We start from the raw sequence: 21576 nt of genomic DNA, 5'->3' as shown, positions 1-21576 counted from the left end.
TTCATTTTTAGAAAAGAAAAGTGTGCTCAAAAAAGGAGACCACAAATATTAGCCACTGCGGTTTCAGATGAGCTCCTCATGGGTTGGTCCCCGGATCATTAACATGCAGGTATCGACTGAAAGTGAACCTTGTTCCCAGGCAAATTCCAGTCCTTCTCGGCAGCAAGCCATTCTGTAAACCTCCGGCCTGTGTCAGCCTCTGCTAAATACCAGTTGTCAGCTAAATACCGAACAATGCTTTCCCTAAAATATGTGTTCTTCTCATTATTACCTTCCCTGTGTTTGATCGTCCCCTCTAATTCATTCTAATTAATATGCCATTAACTTACCCCTCTCTCAGTGGACTTTAATTCATTTAAAAAAATATTTTTTCCAGACTTTCCTCTGGAAATTAGTTTGATTCCAAAATGTCACGAGCTCTCCAGGCCGCATTTAGAAACTAAAGCACATTCCACCAAAATATAGTTTTCCAGCTAATCCCACAGAAGTATTTTTAGCATAATAATGTAGATTAAAGGTTGTATATTTGCAATGAAAACTAACAGAAAACAATTCTGTTGTAGCAGTTGTAATTAAGTCAGATTAAATGGGCCAGATTTTATCTCAAATGCCAATGACTGAAGAAGGTCAGGCTCACTTAGAGGGGCAAGAACATAGGTGGAGACTTTTGTAGAGACTTTAAAGGAGACATTTGAGAACTTTTAACTAGAAACATCAAAGAATTAGTAGCATCAACTTCTAAACAGTGCCACGGGTGTGTGTACAAAATATATAAACCCATTTGTTTTCTTCATATTAACAATATAACAGAAAGAATTTCAAAACATAATAAAATCAGTCATAATCTGACATCCTAACTAGTAACTGTGTTCATTCATTATGAACTTTTTCCAACTGGTGTTCGTGTACATACATATTTTTACATAATTGCTGTCAATGTAATTACAATTTTCTATGCAGCTTGTTTCATTTGAACATTTATGCCAGATATTTCCGATACTTCCACAACCTTGATACTGTTTCATTTTTAATTGAAGCAAAACATCTCATTGAGGGATCATGAATTCCTTTACCCAGCCTTCCTGTTTCTAAATCTTCCTGAGAGAGAGGTGCATGCACATCACAGAGGGCGGGGACAGCAGTCCTGGGCTTGAGTCCTCACACAGAAGCTGCGGGACCTTGGGCGTGTTACTTAACCTCATTTGTGCACGTGCTTGGTTTCCTCATAGGTAAATTGGGACTAATGCTAGTATCTACTCCAGACAGTTCGCTAAAACAATGCACAAAGCACGTAGCATTATGATTGTTGTCATGTGATAATAATACAACAAACTTGTACCAGGTGCCTGGTATTGGGCTAAAGCTCTTTGCATAGGTTAGCCTACTATCTCAGCGACACTGTGGCAGCGGGGGAGGGGTGTTTGGGGGAAATGATGGCATCTAATTAATTTTGACATCATAGTAGTACATTTGCTGAGGGAAAACTTACTTTGGTTGTATAAACTTTTGTGTGGGCCCAGAAAGAACATTAGATCCACTGTCTGCTTGACTTAGCAATCATGTGTTTTATGCCTGGGCTGGGGGTGGTCCATGAGACCTCTTCAGGGGGTCCTCAAAATCAGAACTTTCTCACTTATCATGCTCACATGTTACTTGCCTATGTTTTTGCTCTCATTCTTCCATGAGCGTGCAGTGAAGTTCTCCAGAGGCTGGCTGTGATACCATGATAAGCTGGATGCAGAAGGAGATATGAGAATTACTGCTGTCTCCTCTTAAGTCAACCATTAAAGAGACCCGAAGAAAAGAAAAGTGAAATGATGCCACCTTTTCATCTGTCATTTTTTTGTTTTGGAAAATATAATTACTTTTGATAAAAGCATGTTATTTATGCTAATGTAATGGGTTTATTATTGTTAGTTTTTAAATGAATTAACAAAATAATTTTTAAATTTCTAAAAAGAAAAAACCCTTTAGTCTCTAACACAGAAAATATTGATAGATATGATATTACCTATATAAACAAAAACTCTTTGGATTCCTTGATAATTTTTTAAAATGTAAATGGGCTCTAAGACAAAAATGTTTGGGAACTGCTGTTTCAAGATAAGAATATTTCCTTCTTTGAGTCTAATCTGAATTGCACAACCCAGGAACAGGTTTCTGACTGGCTACCCGAGGGGAGCTTCTTGGAACTGAGGACAATGATAGTTCATTTTTTCCCCCATTTTTATTTGTAGGATTCAAAAAGGTTTGAAGGCATTGACGTTGACTTTAAAGAGCTAGCATATGATGCTCAGAAAACTCCAAATGTCGTGGAAGCCACCAACAAATCGGGTCTTTATGAAAAACTGGAGGATATTCAAAGCAGGTGATTGTCGGCTCGTTACAGCTTTTGTAACGAAGAGGGCAGTATTTCCTTCCCCCCTTCTGTCTCTGAGATCTCTGCTGTGTTTAATGCCCGAGTGAGTGAGTGAATATGTGTATCTGTGCACGTCCCTTGTTTTACCTGTGTGTTTGGGCAGCCTGGGGTATTATTAGAGGTGTTTATGTTGATGTCGATGCATCAGTGTGTATGTCTGCAAATATCCATAAGTGTTTCTTGTGCTAATTTCTGCATATATCCCATGTATTGCATATATTTGCGTTTAGGTAATGTATGGTTACTACGGGCCTAGACATTCTTAATCAGGAAATTCTGTGTTCTGTGCCCTCAGGTTGTGCCTGTGCGAGAAGGCCCTGGCGGAGTACCTCGATACCAAGAGGCTTGCCTTCCCTCGGTTTTACTTTCTCTCCTCTTCCGATTTGTTAGACATCCTTTCCAACAGCACAGCCCCGCAGCAGGTAAGCTGGGCGTGCTCCCAGAAGGGGGAGTTTCAGGCTCTCCATTAAGCCTCCTCTCTCTGGCAGGGTTTGTATTTCAGACCTGTGTTGCCACCATAGTCTCACATCAGAGCTTTCTGAATTCCCACCATTACTGCTGCTCAGGGTCCCCTCCAGCCCAGCAGAGGCTACTCCCTAACGTAGAACTGGAGAATTTTCAAGGATGCCGAAGGTGGGAGGGGTTAAGCCTTGACAGAGAAAATGCCTTTGATCCGGGTCTGAAGAAAGATCCAGTAAATAGTGGTCAAAAGCGATAGCTAAAATTGCATACGGAGGTGAGATTGGAGGTTGTATTAACTGGATATTGAGGTGGTTTAGTGGCAAAAGCAAATATGAGAAGTCCAAAATTTGGGGTTCTTGCTCTGGTTCTAGCCATTTATTAGCGATATAGTCTTTGGCATATCATTTCTTTGCAGCAAACTTTCCTCATCTGTAAAAAATAGGAGAGGCCTACTGTGTTACAAGGTTTTTGAGAATTAAAGTGACTAACTGAAGGAGTGTTGGTATTTGGAGCTATAGACATTGGTTCTCAGACTTGAGAGTCTATCAGACTCACCTGGAAGGTTTGTTAAAGTACAGATTCCCAGATCCCACTCCCAAAGATTCTGATTTGGGAGGGCTGGGAGGGCTGGAGAACTTGCATTTCCAAGAATTTTCCAAGTGATGCTGCTGGTCTGGGGACCACACTCTGAGAACCACTGCTGTCTGCCAGAGAGTCTGAGTCTCAAAATACTTGAATGGGTTCATTTCCTCCTTTTATGTGATTTTGTTATTCATTTGAAGTAGAGTTGGGTTCATTTACGTCTCTTTGCTTTCAGTGGTAGGTTCTTTCCCACTCTTGTTGATTTGATTTTTTGAATAACACTGATACAATTCCAAAAGTCAAACTATGCAAAAAGATACGTGTACTCCAAAAGTGTCACTCCTTCCCCTCTTCCTTCCATGTCATTGCCACCTCTGCTCCATTGCCACCTTACCCCCATAGCTAAACAATTTCATTGTTTTCTTGTGTATCATTCCTACACCTAATATTGCAAAAAAGAAGCAGATGCATGTTTACATTTGTGCATATACATTTTCGTATTTCCTCGTCTTTCTTACACAAAAGGAAGCATGCTATATATCTATTTGTTTATACTTTGTTGTTTTTAAAAAACTGGAAATCACTGTATATCAATTCAAAGATATCTCCTTCATTTTTTTTACATTTACACCTTACTCCATGGACTGATACACCATAGTTTGGCTATAGGTCATTTATAATATTTTCCAATTGCAAATAATGTGGCATTGAATAACCCTGGACTTCGTATTGTTGGAGGTCTGTCTTCCAGGTAAACTCCTAGAAGAGAGATTGCTGACTCAAAGGTAAATGCGTATGTACTCTTATTAGGTATTGCCAAGTTTCCCTCCATAAGAGGTGTGTCCTTTTGCATCCTCACCAGCAGTGGGTGAGAGCTTCTCCAACAGAGCCAAAAGATGGCACCCACGCACAAGGTTTCTGTCTTTGACACACCCTTTCTAATTTGTTCAAATTATGTTTTTCATTTGTTGATACGAAGCAAGTACTAAAGAAAGATTTTCCCTGATAAGTACAGCCTTACTTATTTTCTACAGATTGAAATACTTCCAAAGGAGCCCAGGCACGGTGGCATTGAAATATTTATTACATTAAGATTCTATTTGTAATGATAATTTCATTAAGTCTATGTAAGAAGGGGTCAGATCACCTCCAGGCTTTGTATAACTTTTATGCACAATGTACTCATTCTTAAATATTTACTTTGATTCATTTCTCATTTGGTTTGAGTAAATCTCTGATTAGTCTCCCCGCAAGCACACACACCCTCAGGGATGTAGTAGAATAATTCCTAATTCCTTCTAGATCTGTGACTCTGTCATTTCACAGGTGAGTGATTGGATGGCTAGGTTTAGAATTCCTGTGTCACAGCAATTTCCCTTCAATCTCTATAGACATCACTCTGCTATTTGTTGTTACACAGAAGTCACCTGCGGCTTGATTGCTTTCGTTAAAATCTTTCTAGATAGCCTAATTTCTTTCTATCTGGATCCCTAAAGAGATCAAGATTTAAATTAATTTTTTAAATGCATATATGTTTAGATAATTGCTTTATTTTGTTAACATGTCTCCGACACATCATGATGATTTTTTCCTATCCAAAAACCAGAGTTTTCATTATCTTGAAAAAGTTTTCTTCCAGTATGTTTGTAAATAATATTTCTATTCCATTTATCTGGATTTTTTCCTTCAGATCATCATATTTATATAAACTGAGATTACATTTTCCTCATGCTTTATACATACAGTACCTTCTCTTTAATCATATTTTTATCACTTAGTCTTCTTCCTCATCATTCTTTGATAGTTTCTCAAGTTTATCCACAACATTTAGTTTTTTGGGTGTCAATTCAGCCCTTTAGTATTGCTAACGCTGTTACAAATGTGTTATGTCACTGTTAGTTTTCTTATTTTATTTCTCTACCTCTGCCAACTCATCTTTCACCTCATAGTTTGTAGAGTTTGTGTTTCTTTCTTTTAATTGAAAATAAAATGAGACAATGTTTCTCAAAATTGTTTGTTTCCCCTATTAAAGCTTTTAAATATATATATATATACACTCTTAATCTATCTCTCTAGTCCTGTTTTGTCTTTAAGTTTCAGAATATTTGCATAGGTTCTATGTTGCTGTTGTTTTTAATTTGCTATTTGTTGTTAAATAAAGAAAGGTCCATCCCATCAGGCTATGTGTCCCAAGCCAGTGTGGGTGGTGTCTCCTCGAGTACCCTCACAGTTTGCCTAAATGCTCTTAGATTTTTCCTCTCATCGAAAGCTAGATGTCCTAAATTTAGCATAACTCAGGGTACCTGCAGCCTGAGGGCTCTGTGTATTTATTCAAGAAATTCTACCAGAGGTCAGCTTTCTGTACATTGTTTTTTCTTCAGCCTGGCATTTCTTCACCTCAGGACCACAATGGGCTGTGTCCGGCATCCCTCCTGGTACTAGGGCCCCCGGCATCTCTAGAGGCATCTGCATCATGAGATGCCGGGCGGGGGAGCACCAGCACTGCTGCTGTCCGCCTGGTGTGAGAGTGTCCGCCCCTGCTCTGGGCCCGCCTGGTGCTTGTCTGCTGCTCTAAAATGCTTCCAATAACGGGGCGACTTCTTCCCCAGCACACCGTTGCCACCACTCTTGACCCTCAAAAGTTGGGTGTGTCTGCACTCTTCTGCCAGACTGTCTTCTGCCTGTCTCCTGACCCAGGGTCTTGTTTTCTTCAGAAGAAGGTTTATAACAACTAGACCGTCCTGTTTTTCTCCAATCTGGTCCTATCTGTAGCAAACCAAGCAGAAATTAGTCGAACTACTGTGGCTTAGTTTGTTTGTCACTAGTGTGTGATTCTCGCTAGTTTTAACGGTATTCCTGTGGCCACTTCTGTCTGATTCAGTTCATTCCCCTCCTCACATCACTGTCATTCCCACAGACTTCCTTCTAAATGCTTGGCATCTGCCACCCTATCTGTCACAGTGGTTGTCACATGGTAGGCCCCTGAACAATTCTAATAAGCAACTTCCTGGACGTGTTCTCCAATCCTTTGGCATTGTTTCCATTCATAGGTGCAACGCCACCTTCCCAAACTCTTTGACAACATGGCCAAAATGCAGTTCCAGCTAGATGCCGGGGAGAAGCCAACCAAGACAAGTCTCGGCATGTACAGCAAAGAGGAAGAGTACGTGGCCTTCAGTGAGCCCTGTGACTGCAGCGGGCAGGTAACATTTCCCCTCCTACGCCTTTCTCAAGCGCCTGCATTCAAATGTGATCAGCAGCAACGTTGGGGAGGGCTTTCCTGGCCTTGGTCCAGAGCTGCTGTCCCTGCCCTGGGACAGAAGCTTCCTTTGACTCGAACTGACATTGGAGCAGCCGCTGGTGCCCTGCTTTCCTCTCCCTGGGAAGGACACATGTCAACATTCATATCTTTTGCTTAACCAAAGACTTGCGTGGAGAGGAATAAAATGCACATAAACAACTACCCAAGTCAACGAGAAAAGGATTTTAAAATGATTAGCGGCACCAGGGAATGTTAACATGGCAACCCCTGGAGCACCCCGCAGGGGAATCTGGAACACTGACTCCTTCTCTGGGAGAAAATGTCCTTTGAAATCAACTACTTTCCTGAACTGTCCCCTCCCTGCATAAATAACCCTCAGGGTCACTTCCTCCCTCTGTCCTTCCCCGTGGAGAGCCAACTACTGCCCTGCTCCAGGAACTACTACCTCCAGATATCCACGTCCAATTCAAGGAACATGAATCATGGGACCATTTACTCCCTAAATCTCCTTCCCATCCTTCAGCACCACCACTAAGATATTATAAGCCCTTCCTTCTTCGTTATCCTAAACGATCCAGTAAAGCATTGATACTATCTAGTGCAGAGTAACACCTAGAAAAGAGATCTCTTACAGGGTTCCACCTTTATCCACATGTCTCCTGGAAAGCAATTCTAGTGCTGGAAAATAATCAGAGGTTCTCAGTCATATTATGAGGGTAGCCCCTGGGGTTTAATTCTGAATGTTTCTTTCTGTAGTCCCAGAAAGCATTAAGTGGGGAAATTCAATCCTGGCTTGCATCTCCGTGCTCTTTGTGGGTGAGGCCATGCGAATCCACTGACTTATTCACTCTTAGCTTGACCCAGGTTTAGACTTCATCGTGTGAAGTCTGGGTGGCATCTCCCGCCCGCTCTGCCCTGCGTGTTCCACATGGGCACGTCAGCCTGTGGTTAATCGTGCCTGGTCCTCACTCATCACGCCCTGGATTGCATAGACGATGTGTCTCCCTGTGCCTCCTGGCAGCCCTGTGGGGCTGTGTACGTACTATGACGGGGCTCCCTTTTCTTCACTCCCTTGGGCAGATGGAGAGAAGACATGAAGTGCTGATCAAAGCTTCTCAGGTGCCCGTGTCTAACCCAGAGTTGCCCTTCCAGGTGGAAACATGGCTGAACCACGTGCTTGCTCACATGAAGGCCACCGTGAGGCACGAGATGACCGAAGGAGTGACTGCCTATGAAGAAAAGCCGAGGGAGCAGTGGCTCTTTGACTACCCTGCTCAGGTATCTCCCAGCGGGACCTTTGAGGGCTGCATCCTCCCGGGCTCTTCAGAGGCTGCTGGACCCCAGACCTGCTGTGTGTGTCCTAGTCGGGAGGGTCTGGAATCCCAGATGTCTGTGTGGGATCGACAGGAGGTGTGGGAGGTGGACAGCCCTGGCATAGTTCAACCATGACCTTCGAAAAGCGGGGGTGGTCTATTTTATCCCTCATTGGCTTGAGTGGGGAGAAAATTCCCCCTACTCCCAACTGTTTGCACCAGCCTCCTTTGTGTGTGCCAAGCTCTGTGCCCGGTGCAGGAGACACCAGCAGGGAACAAGGCAATGTAACCCAACCTGCTGGAGTTTACAGGCTCACGTGCACTCAGCCACTCACAAATGGGACTGGTGAGATCAAAGGGGAAGCTCAGCATGCTCCGGCAGCACACAGCTGGTGAGCAGGGTCCAGGTACCACCCCCTGCACATCTGGTATGCATGCTGAGATTTGAAGTAGCAGTTAGCAGGCTAAACATGGAGGGAAAGAGCAAACCAGCACAAGGAGGGGCCGGGCAAAGGCCAGGAAGCAAGGGCGAGCATAATGTGTTCGAGGGACTGAGTTTGGCTGAAGCCAGAATAAGGGGTGAGGAGCAAGAGATGGCAGATGGATTCTAGAAGCCAGTTCTTAAAGACCATGTTAGGGAGCCTAACTTGATTCTAAGATATATCTGCATTCTTTATAGGTTTCTCAAGAGGGTAATAAGAGACAGAAGACCTAACGAGAGTTTTTTAAGATGTAAAATCTGGCTTCAGTATACCACTTCGCTTTTCCCCGGTTAACGGCACAGTAGTGATGTTGGTCTAGTTGGGGGCTGCACACGTTTGGTAGCAATCGAAGCCATAGGTGTAGATGCGATTGCTCTTGGAAAGTGTGTAGAATGGGATGAGAGTGCAGAACAAGTCCTCGAGCGTCCTTCAGAGCCTGAGAAGGCAAGAAGAAGCAGAATGAGAAACGGTCTTTTGGGGCAGAAGGAAAACTGGGAAATGGTAATCATGGAAACCAAAACAGAAGCTTTTGATAGCAGATGAGGGGTCATGAATGCCAAATGCTTTTACACAATTAAGCCAAATAAAGAGGGTGAAGAGAGCTCGTGGATGAACTTGGTGAGGTCATTTCAGGGGAGTAGAGAAGAGGCCACATTGCCAGGGGTTGAGGAGTGGGAAGAAGGTGGGAAGCAGGGACAGTGAACATGGATGGCAGGGAGGAACTTGGATGAAAAGAAGAGAAAGGTGTTGGCACTGCAGAGAAGAGGTATTCATTGACAGTAGAGTTGGTGCGTCCCATCCAGCCATCCTAACAAGGCCACCAGTGTACGAGAAACTTCTGTAACAAAATCTGATAGCACATAAACTCAAAGGTAGAAATGGATAAACCAAGGAATAGTACTACTTACTACAATGAGATTCTGTATTTCAACAAAAGGAATAATTTCCATCAGAATTCCTTGTATACCTGTATCAGAATTGCAAGACAAGGCACGGTGTTGCTTCCTGCTATTACAATAGATATCATCTATAACAGTGTCTCCCAAACCAAATGATACTACAGATGAGCCATGTTTCTAAATGTTCCACCATGAATAATCAAAATTATTCATGTTCTACATAAAGTTTCCCAGCAAACTGAAGTATATATTGGAATTGCTTTTTCCATGTATTTACTTTTAATCTCTGAAAGACACTGACCACACTGAATTTTGGCATCATTCACCTTGGCTTTCAAAAGGAGGCATTTCAGGGTTACAGATTTTTGAAAAATTAAAAAATAAGGTCGTGAAAGTCTTGTGGACAAGCAAATTTGTGCCCCAGAGGGTCAGCATGGCCTCACTAAATTAGCATATCGGACCACATGAAGAACAAAGCAAAGACTGGGTGTCACTGAGATGCTCAGTCAACATATCATTGTCCTCCCAAGCATGGGAGAAAGATGCTGCCTCTGCAAAGTAAAAGACTTTAACATCAGTGCAGCAATTTTCAGAAGCCACTGACATTGACCACAGTTAGTCTTTGGTTGTTCTCAACCAAACGATACATTTTTCAAGAGCAGAAAGTGTTTTTCCCACTTATGTTGTAACTACTTCACATTTTCAAGGGCTAGAGCATATGGTTCACTTAGTTGATGCTGGTGGCAGAGGGAGCGAAGGGGCTCTGTCACCCACACAATTACATCCTGAGCCCTTGTTGTGTGGTGAGTGGGATGGTTGGAAACAGCCATGGTAACAGCTTTGCTAAGTGACTCTTGGTGCCATAGGTGGCCCTGACCTGCACTCAGATCTGGTGGACGACAGAAGTGGGCATTGCATTTGCCAGGCTGGAGGAAGGCTATGAGAATGCCCTGAAGGACTATTACAAGAAGCAAGTGGCCCAGCTCAAAACCCTCATCACCATGCTGATTGGCCAGCTCTCCAAGGGGGACCGGCAGAAGATCATGACCATATGCACCATCGATGTGCATGCCCGGGATGTGGTGGCCAAGATGATTACTCAGAAGGTGAGTCCCAAACATCCAGAGGTGTCCCTCTCTGTGTACAGCTACACCATAGGAGTTTCTTACACTTGGCCAAAACATGGGGACCCCAGGGTCTTCCCAGTACTGGGAAGATCATGGTGGCTCCTCCTGCCTTTTAAAAACTCAGCAAAACAGTGTAATCAGAGCAGCTTGTGCTTTCCGTGTGGTGGTGGTCACAGCACAGTGCACTCTTGAGCAGCAGAAAACACCCAAGTCTTCCAGGCTCCTATGTCCTGTGTCCAAAGACCACCTGCTCCCTGTTGAACACAATGGTTCACCCACCTACTTTGCCACCCTCTCTGTAGGTAGAAAATGCCCAGGCTTTCCTCTGGCTGTCCCAGTTGCGTCATCGTTGGGATGACGAGGTCAAACACTGCTTTGCCAACATCTGCGATGCCCAGTTTCTGTATTCCTATGAGTACCTGGGAAATACGCCTCGCCTGGTGATCACACCTTTGACTGACAGGTGAGCATTGGCGTCAGCTACTGACCACCGTAGTGCTGTCTGATTCAGACTATCCAGTGACTGTTCAGGGTCAAGGTCACCGTCACTTGCCGTTTGTCCGCAGAGCTGCAAGGGAATGACCTGACTCAACCAGCAAATTTAAAATGAAACTGAAAGGATGTAGGACAGAGCCTTTCTTTGCAACAAACCCCAGAGAGCAAATCAATGAGCCATGACTTTCTGAGGAAGTACTTGGCAGTCACACACAGCTCACACCAGCTCTGGTGCACACCAGCTGTTTGACCATGAAAAAAACATTGACCTAATTTTTGGTTTCCTCATCTGTGAAATGATGATTTTTGTAAGGATAAAAGATGGTAAAGCTTATAAAGAGTTTAGCATATAGTAAGTGTTTGGTAATTATAACTTATTTTTATTTTCTTACCATCAGTAGATCAATCAACTGGCACATTTATTCAGTACCTCTCACTCTGGAAATACAAAGATAAAAGCAAGGTAGTCCCAACCATTAAGGAGCTCTCGATTTTTTAGGAAGACATAGTCCCCGTCATTCATATTAATTCACACACGAACGAATTCACACCAGACACTGAACTGGTCACTGGGAATACCAAAGTGATGAAAACATTTCCTGCCCTTAAATTCCAATTCTAGTGAGGAAAATGAGACATATGTAGATAAAAATTTAAACAGCACAAGGGGGAAAAGTACAAGGCCGTAGGATAAAATAAAGTTCAAAACCATTGGCTACAAATTTCTAAGCAAGTGACTCAGCAGTAAGCCCTCTGCACACAGAGGGTTCACAGTGAGACAAAGAGAACTGGAAAAGCTTCAGGGAAGAGACAGTGTCTGATATGGACCTTGAAGGACATACTGGATTCTAGTAGGATTTCAGTGGGTTTTAAGATTGTTGTCAGGGGGTCCATGAAATCATATAGAAATCTGTTCATGTGTCGCTTTTGCCATTAAGAGGGGATACAGAATTCATCAATTGTTAAAGTGATCTAGATCCCCAAAAGTTAAAGAGCTGCTGATTAACATTCCTGGAAAGTGGTGGACAAAGTCATGCAAGTGGGAAAACTCAGATGTGTTCCTGGGACAGGGAGTGTAGACTCTTTTGACGTTGGGGGAGGTCATCAGCCATAAAGGAGTCAGACTACAGAGTGTGAGGAATATATTCTTTATCCATAAGTCGTGATAAACTGTTGGAAAATTTTCATCAGAGGAGCACAATGATGAAATCTGTACTTTTTGGAGATTCATCTGACGGCAAAACACAGGCAAAGAAGGGGGAGGGCAGGGAATCAAGGTCATGGTCTATGTGAGAAATGATATTTTAATTCTGCTGAGATTTCTGTGAATTCTGCTAAGAGTTCACGCCCTTTCCTTATAATCCCATTGACCACTAAATCTCCCCTTCTCCAGAAAAAGGTGTATATCTGAATGACTGGCTCCCCGAAAGAAATGACTTGTAGGTAATGAAGAGATTGTCATAAACTGTGAAGGTTAAAATGTCCAGATAGACTCTGTGCCATCTTTTACTTAATCTCTCTCTGCCTATTTTCAGTGATGTTGCCTGTGTTTTAGTCAAATCCTCAGATATATTTCCAGATATCTGATAAATATTTCCAAATTAGTTAAATTGCAGTTACTGTGCTCGCGGAACGAATCGGGCATAGGAAGTCCAGAGTACTTGAAAATCTCAACATCATCCGTGGGTCAAGACCTCCCTGCTGAACAGTCATGGTCAAGATGGTTCATCTCCCCTCGTGTTTTCCATTTATTTAACTCATTTTCCTGCCCAGTCTGGAAAGTTCTTCCACCCAGAGTCCCACTGCTCCCCTCTTACTTTCAGAGCTCTCTTTCCTGTGGGACTCTGTAGAAGTCCCATCACCATCTCTAGCAGCTCCCGCCACTCTTGGACTAAAACCTGAACTCCTCACAGGACCTGGTAATTCCTGTCCACTGCCCTGATGCCTCACTGCCTACATTTCAACCACACGGCCTCCTTGCTAATCCTTGATTGCTTGAAGTTCGTTTCATCTTGGAGCCTTCACACACATGGTTCCTTCTGCGTGGAACACCCTTCTCCACTGGCACCACTGATCCTCTGTTCTCCTCTCAGTTCCCTGAGGCCTTCCCTGACCACTCTTTCTAAAAGGCAGCCTCTCCCCCCTCACACATGCCCAGAAGATAACCCTGAGAGATCCCCTGTTTATTTTCTTCCTAACGTCTCCACCATTCTGAAATGACCTTGCTTGCTTGCCGTCTGCATTGCCCTTTGGAGTGTAAGCTCCTTGCAGTGAGGAACCTTTGTCTGTCTTATTTGCTGTGATGTCACCAGCACCTACCTCGTAGGTGTCGAATTACTATTTGTGGAATGAATGAATGATGTTTGAATGTCAAATGCCAAGATCATCAGCATAGACAGAATCAAGAAGGGGAAATTGATCTAGGGGAAGGATCTACCCAGGACTCCGTTTGCATCTTGGCTCCCAAAGAGGAAGGAGCAGCTACTCTGTCTTTTGGGCTCTGCTGGAAACCCACCCTCCTCCCCACCTCAGCTTAAGACAAACGCAAACAGCAACTGCTTAGAGGGAGACGTAGCTCTCTCTGCAGCTGGAATGACAAAGGCATCAGCAACTCTGGGGGGGATGGAGTCTTAAGATTTTACTTGGCCTTTAAGTGGCCCCACTAGTTGGAGGGGCTCATCCAGGGTGGGTTAAAGGAAAAGTTTTCTCACCTTTTCATCCAGACTGGACCCTGTCCAGTGTCTTTGTCTTTATGAAGATTCTCAGCAAGACATCCATCAACAGCAGGGGAAATCTGGTAGAGTATTCCTGACTGCAGTGAGTTTTTCTGCCTGCTTTGGAATATGAGCTTACAGTTTGGAATTTTGTAGTGCTGGGAACAGTATAGTTAAGCCATTATACATTTGAACAGTTTGATTAATGTCTGCCTCCCACTCTAGACTATATGTTCCATGATAACATTGACTTCCATCTGCTCTCTGCTCTACTCCCAGGACCTAGCCCTGTGTCCAGGACATAATAGACATTCAAGAAATACTCCTTGAGTGAATGCAGTAAAATGATTTCTGAGCCTCTAGGTATGTACCTAGCTTCCCTATCCCATTGGAACATTTCCTTCCTTCCACCGACATATCAGACATTGTCATTCCAAATGATAAAAAGTACAAGATTTTTCTTTTCCCTGGGCCTTAGACCTGCCTGGGAGTTAAAGAAGATAATTACCTCTTTTAGACTGAGAGTTCTCTAGTACACAAATGCTGAATGCCTTAGAGAGGGAAAGGGTAAAGTTTTGACAATGAATTATTTCTAAAACAGGGATTTATCACTCTTCTGTGAAATGATGCAAATAAGAACTTGAAAGGAAGATTTGCTGCAAATAATGGTGAATACCATATAGACCTTAACCTTGTTTACACATGAGATGCTTTTCTGACAAAGTACTATGTAGTTGAATATTTATACGGCAAATTCCATTCTCTCGTTGACTTCCATTATTATCTCAAGAAATGTTTGGCCCAGAAAAAAAATTGTCCTCAACACAGAAAATCACAATTTAAAAAGCATTCAGCCTTTACTGGTGTGCAGCCTAAGTACATTTAATTCTCTCCTGCCAGAAGAATTAATCAAATGGACAATTGATCCGTACAACCTCTGCACATTCATTAAAAGTACACCCATATTACAGTACATCCGACTGATTATGCCTGTTTCTCTGGAATTTCCCACTGCCTGGATGGGACTTGCATATATAAGTGGGTGCGATGGCTCAGCCCTTGTCACAGGACTTTGGCACAACACTAAGTTGAAGCACGAAATAGAAATGCTTTCTCAGGCTGAACAAAAGCAATTCTCATAAGTTGTTTCTTGACTTTGGATGACCTCCACTTTACTTCTCTTCCGTCTCCTTCACACACAGGTACCCCTTTCTGCCCTGGGCTGTGTGAAGCACTGTTTTAATCGACTACATATCAATTTTGAGTACCCCTTAATTTCTCAAGAACTCCTGCAAGTAGGTGAAATATAATTGATGCAAGAGTCTTTGAAGGTGATTTGCTGGACAAGGACACAAATAGCAAATGTCGTACAACTTTCTTTTTAAGTTTTTCTCTGATGTTTTTATTGGAGAAAATCTGCAAAACTTAGTAATCTTTAAAAAAGAAAATAAAAGTCACGCAAAAATAGCCACTCTTAATATTTAGCCTGTTTCCTTCTACATGCAGATTATGAAAAATGAAATTGAGATCACATGCTGTATATAAAATACCATGGATTGCTTGTTTTGTTAAACATTGCATTGTGCATGTTCTTTTTTGTTTTTTTTAACATGCAAACTGAGAGAAATATTCTCTAAATATTCTTCTGAAACACTTTAATAGTTGAATTGTAGTCTATTTACAAGTATCCTATAATTCATGTAACATAGCTGTATTATTGGTCTTTAAGTTATATCTAAGCTGTTACTATTAAAAGTGGACCTGTATAAACTTATTTACATGTAAATTTTGACCAAATTTCTTATTTCCTTATGATAGATTCCAAGAAGCAGAATAATTAGATGATACATACTTTAAATTGTTCTTGGAAAAAAAATGTTGTTCCCACCCTCATGAGTATTTTATGAAAGCGTTCATCACACAACACTCTGACCAGCATTAAGTATTACTGTTACATTTTTTATTAATTTTATCAGTCAAAATTGTCTCTTGCCTCGATTTGAATGTCCTTAATTATTCACAGGTTGAGCATTTTTATGTGTTTATTGGCTACTACATTTTCTTTCCCTGTGAATTATTTATTGCGGTCATTGCCCATTTTTCTCTGGGGTGTTCTTTTATTACTTTTATGCTTAGAAAGTCTCTGCTCATTTCAAGATCAGTTCAATAATCACCTATATTTGTTTCTCTTAAATTTGACTTTGTCAGGTCTATCCCCTCATTTTTAATTGTTAGCATTATTTAGAATTTTTTTTTTTTTCAAATTTCAAACAAATTTATTTTCTTTTTTTTTTTTTTTTTATTATATATATATATTTTTTTATTTCAGCTCATCATGGGGGTACATAAGTTTAGGTTATATACATTTTCCATGTCCCACCCATCCCCCCGAGTCAGAGTCCCAAGCGCGTCCGTTCTCATTCTCCAGACAGTGCACCTGGCACTCATCATGTAGTCATACCTCCATCCCCTCCCCCCCCCACCTCCCCGGGTCTGCACCTTCAAGCATGACCATTCCCCAGAGGGTGTGCAATGCACTCATCATGTAGGCATACACCCATCCCCTCCCCCCACCCCCCATCCCAGTCTGATATCCAATTGGTATCCTTCCCTGATGTACATTTAGGTGATGATCAGGGAAACCAGTTTTCTGGTGAGTACATGTGATGCTTGTTTTTCCATTCTTTGGATACTTCACTTAGTATAATGGGTTCCAGCTCTCTCCAGGAGAACCAAAGAGATGTCGTATCATTGTTATTTCTTATAGCTGAGTAGTACTCCATGGTATACATATACCACAGTTTACTAATCCATTCGTGGATTGATGGGCACTTGGGTTGTTTCCACATCCTTGCGATTGTAAATTGTGCTGCTATAAACATTCGGGTACAGGTGTCTTTGTTAAAGAATGACTTTTGTTCTTCTGGGTATATGCCCAATAATGGGATTGCTGGATCAAATGGTAGGTCTACTTGAATCTGTTTAAGGTATCTCCATATTGCTTTCCATAGGGGTTGCACTAGTTTGCATTCCCACCAGCAGTGTATGAGTGTTCCTGTCTCTCCGCATCCACGCCAACATGTGTTGTTTTGGGATTTTTTGATAAAGGCCATTCTCACCGGAGTTAAGTGGTATCTCATTGTGGTTTTGATTTGCATTTCCCTGATGATTAGGGATGTTGAGCATTTTTTGATATGTTTTTTGGCCATTCTTATGTCTTCTTTTGAAAATTTTCTATTCATGTCCTTTGCCCATTTTTTGATAGGATTGTTTGATTTTTTCCTGCTGATTTTCCTGAGTTCTAAATAGATTCTTGTTATCAGTCTTTTATCTGATGTGTAGTATGCGAAAATTTTTTCCCATTCTGTAGGCTGTCTGTTTATTTTCATGACTATTTCTTTGGCTGTGCAGAAGCTTTTTAATTTAATCAGGTCCCAGTCGTTTATTTTTGTTGTTGCTGCGATTGCCTTAGGGGTTTTCTTCATAAATTCTTTGCCTAGACCAATGTCTGTAAGAGTCTTTCCTACATTTTCTTCTAGAATTCTAATTGTTTCCCATTTAAGGTTTAAATCTGTTATCCACCGTGATTTGATTTTTGTGAGAGGTGAAATCTGTGGGTCCTGTTTCAGTCTTCTACATGTGGCTATCCAGTTTTCCCAGCACCATTTATTGAATAGGGACTCTTGTCCCCAGAGTATGTTTTTGTCTATTTTGTCAAAGATTAGATAGATAGGCATAAATGGGACCTACCTAAAAATAATACAAGCCATATATGACAAACCCACAGCCAACATCATACTGAATGGGGAAAAACTGAAAGCATTCCCACTCAGAACTGGAACCAGACAAGGCTGCCCACTGTCCCCATTACTTTTCAACATAGTATTGGAAGTCCTTGCGAGAGCTATCAGACAAGAGAGCAGAATCAAAGGTGTCCAAATAGGGACAGAAGAGATCAAACTCTCACTCTTTGCTGATGACATGATGTTGTATCTGGAAAACCCCAAGGACTCAACCAAGAGACTCCTGGAATTAATTAACGAATTCAGTAATGTCTCAGGTTACAAAGTCAATACACACAAATCAGAGGCATTCATATATGCCAATACCATTCAATCGGAGAACCAAATTAAGGACTCAATACCTTTCAAAATAGCAACAAAGAAAATAAAATATCTAGGAATATATTTAACTAAAGAGGTAAAGGACCTCTATAAAGAGAACTATGAAACGCTAAGGAAGGAAATTGCAGAACACGTAAATAAGTGGAAATCCATACCATGCTCATGGATTGGAAGAATTAACATCGTTAAAATGTCTATACTACCCAAAGTAATCTATAGATTCAATGCAATTCCTATTAAAATACCAACATCATTTTTCACAGATTTAGAAAAAATAATTATACACTTTGTATGGAATCAGAGAAGACCCCGTATAGCAAAAGCAATCTTAAGCAATAAAAACAAAATGGGAGGTATTGATTTGCCAGACTTCAAACTATACTACAAAGCTGTGGTTCTTAAAACTGCTTGGTATTGGCACAAGGGCAGGGACACAGACCAGTGGAACAGAACAGAAAACCCAAATATAAAATCATCCTCATATAACTATCTAATCTTTGACAAAATAGACAAAAACATATTTAGAATTTTGGTCAATCTTCTATTAATCAATTATTTCTTAGTTCAAGTTAAGCTGAGTCCTGGGCATGCCACTGGAGGCTGCCTGCAGGAGGATGTTGTCACATTCATGTTCATTTCTTGGTGATGGTCACTGAACCATGTGGTAGGCAGAATTCTATGAATGACCCTCCCACCCCCCACCCCCCGCCATGACTCTCACCCTTGTGTCATGCCCTCCCTTTCGAGTGTGGGTAAAAACTGTGACTGTGATGATACCATTCCCTTGGCTGTGTTGTGTTGTATGGAAGAGGGAAATTATTCAGGTGGACTTAATGGGATCATATGAGCCTTTAAAAGCAGAGCTTTCTCCTGGCTGAGGGCAGAAGGGGATATCAGAGAGATCTAAGCACAAGAAGAATGTGGCATGCCATTGCTGGTTTTGAAGCTAGAGGACGCTGTGCCAAGGAAGGTAGAATGGCCTTCAGGGGCTGAGAGACCCCCTTGCCAACAGCCACCAACAGGGACCTCAAGAATGAATTCTGCCAAGAATCTGGATGGATTTGGAAGGAAATTCCTCCCCAGGGTCTGCAGACAAGAGTCTGGCCCAGCTGGTGAACCTTGATTTTAGCCTTATGAGACCCTAAGCAGAAAACCCACTTTGATTTCTGACCTATACAACAGTGAGATATTAAATAGGTGTTATTTTAAAGCACCAAGTATGTGGTGATTTGTTACTCAACAATAGAAAATTAATATAAACCAACTATGCTTTCACCAACTCTAAGATTATCCAGACCACATTTCTGTGATAGCCACAGCCTAGATACAGCTGAAACCAAGATACAGCATCTTTGACATTTTCTTTATCCTCCAGTTGAATAACTATCAAGAAAAGAAAAGCTGGATTTCATATATTTATTCCCTCGAAAATAATACCTTGAAAGTGGACCCGCTTTCTACTTTTCAAGATACTTTCAAATCTATTGTCTCATGTTATCCTTATGAGATCTTGGTGGGGAAGATAAGAATAAAGCCTTTAGAAGTCATTTGCCCAGAGAAAACTAATTCTAGCTCAGTGTTAGGAAGGTCTTTCAAACAATTAGAACCAGCCCACTGTGTAAGGGGCCACCTTCTGGAATAATAAACTGTGCCTTGCTGGAAGAAAAGGCTTCATGATCATATCTGAAGGAGTTGGTGGGGGAGAGCCCGGCATGGTTAGAAAGTCAAACTGCCTCACCTCTGAGGTCTCTTCCAACACTAAAGGTTCTGCGTTCCCCCTGGAACCAAACTAAACTGATCCGCGTCTGTGCTGGGGTTCATTGCTTATTCCAGGTCTCTTCTCAAAGGATTCCTTGCCACTTTCACAATTTCCATTGTTTCTGAAGCAGCAAATTTATCTAAATTCCTTTGTACAAAGAAAATATGATGTGATAGATCTCAATGATGCCTTTTTTTTTAAGGCACAAAGAAATTTTAATAACTTGGCCAAGTCTCACAGACGCTTCATAGTGGAGGCAAGGTTTGAACTCAGTCTGAGTCCAGAGTCCTTGCCATAAACTCCCGTAGCACGATCTGCTGGCCACGCTAGCAAGTGGGAGCGGATTGAAGGAGCTGGCTTGGGTATCCAAAGAGGTGAGACTGTAACAAGACCACAGAGGCAACTGTAGAGCAGGGCTGTATCATAAAGGACTAGGACTAGCCCAAGCATCGCGGCAACCTCTGCAGCGGCAAAGGGAAATACTGTTTCTTTCTTTTTTGTGTGTTTTTTTCTCGTGGCCTGAGCTAAAGCCCCACTGGCCCTGCCTTACTTATTATCACTCATTAGACAGCCTACTTCCCCTCCCTGAAGCTCAGTCTACCCATCTGTAAAATAGGGGAATTGGATGAGTTGATTTTGGAAATCCCTTCCAGCTCTCAAGTTCCATTATAACGGGGAGAAAAATGATAATATTTTGATGTTTTCCCCCAAGTGCTTTGTGGAGATAATAGAAGCTTGGTAGATGCTCAGAAAGAGATTGATACCCGGTTCCAGGGATTTCTTTCAAGGAATTCTTGAGTTTTTCTATGAGAATTCTGTTTTTGTGAAACCGTGCACTTCTGGATTCCCGAATTCCTTGAGAGCCCCTCAGCTCCAGAGAGCAGAGGCTGGTGACAGCCCTCTGGCTGGCAGAGGGAGGAGCCATGGGACGGAAAGGGGGCGGGAGGGAAGGTGGAGAGGGGAGTTGTCTGGCAGTGAAGACTGCTAGTTTGTGTCGAGGCCTTTCCTTCTGGGAGCCACAGGGCTGCTCAGGCCCCCGAGCAGTTCTAGAGGAAGCCTGAGGCTGGCAGAGGTAGAAGGCACCGGACCAACCTGGAGCCAAAAACTCAGAACCCAGGAGGACAGATGCAGTTAAGGCTGCACACAGGACTCTGTGAAGATCTACCTATGAACGTTTGGGGGAGGAAGGAAGTGTTACCAAACGGTAACAGTGGCCAAGAAGGACAAGATGAGACCCGACTTTTCACCTTAACCCTGACTCACCTCGCCTTGCCTCATGGCCCACGTGAAGGTCAACATGCTGATGTCAACAGGGAAAGTGAGGCAGCTGCAGGAGCCCGGGGGGCCAGGGGTTAAATGCAGCCCAAGTCCCCATGATCAGCTGAGTCAACTTACTCCATTACACAGGCAAGCTGGAGATGGTGTAATGATTCCACCAGGCCTGGGGAGACCGCCTTCCTGGGTTTTACTTTGAAAGGCTGAAACAGATAAGGGAATTTTGCACTTAAAGGGGAAAAAAAGGAACTTACTTCAAGTCTTCTCAAAACCATTTTGATTCTAGACTTAGTGAAGTCAGTAGAAACCCGTCACCTTCTGGCATGAAAGGAATTAATTCAGAGTACCTGGTCATCTCAAGGCATCAGATTCAGAAACAGAATTAATTTTGGAAGCCCCCTGAGACTATCCAGACTGTATGCCAAGAGTCTATGTATTGATTTGCTAGATATTAAAAAGTTAGACCAATGACACAATTTTAACAGCTTTATTGCAATATTGAGATATAATTTACATGCCTTAGGGTTCACCTGTTACAAGTGTAGAATTCAATGATTTTTAGTAAATATAGAGTTGTGCAACTATCACAATAATATAGTTTTAGAACATTTCCTTGGCTCTATTTGCAGTAAATTCCTGCTCCCACCCCAAACCCTAGACAGA

General features: G+C 42.2%; 1 protein-coding gene across 1 annotated transcript in view; it reads left to right on the top strand.

Annotated features, from left to right (window-relative positions):
• Positions 1 to 21576, top strand: part of DNAH9 (dynein axonemal heavy chain 9) — a 313352-nt gene that overhangs the window by 79522 nt on the left and 212254 nt on the right. The window contains exons 21-26 of the mRNA XM_045527160.1: positions 2238 to 2368; positions 2715 to 2841; positions 6514 to 6666; positions 7878 to 8003; positions 10286 to 10525; positions 10849 to 11009. Of these exons, the coding sequence (XP_045383116.1) occupies positions 2238 to 2368; positions 2715 to 2841; positions 6514 to 6666; positions 7878 to 8003; positions 10286 to 10525; positions 10849 to 11009 (938 nt within the window). The remainder of the gene's footprint in view (positions 1 to 2237; positions 2369 to 2714; positions 2842 to 6513; positions 6667 to 7877; positions 8004 to 10285; positions 10526 to 10848; positions 11010 to 21576) is intronic.

The sequence above is a fragment of the Lemur catta genome, chromosome 15, assembly GCF_020740605.2.
Source record: "Lemur catta isolate mLemCat1 chromosome 15, mLemCat1.pri, whole genome shotgun sequence".
Lineage (NCBI taxonomy): Eukaryota > Metazoa > Chordata > Mammalia > Primates > Lemuridae > Lemur > Lemur catta.
This window is presented reverse-complemented; position numbering and strand designations above follow the sequence as displayed.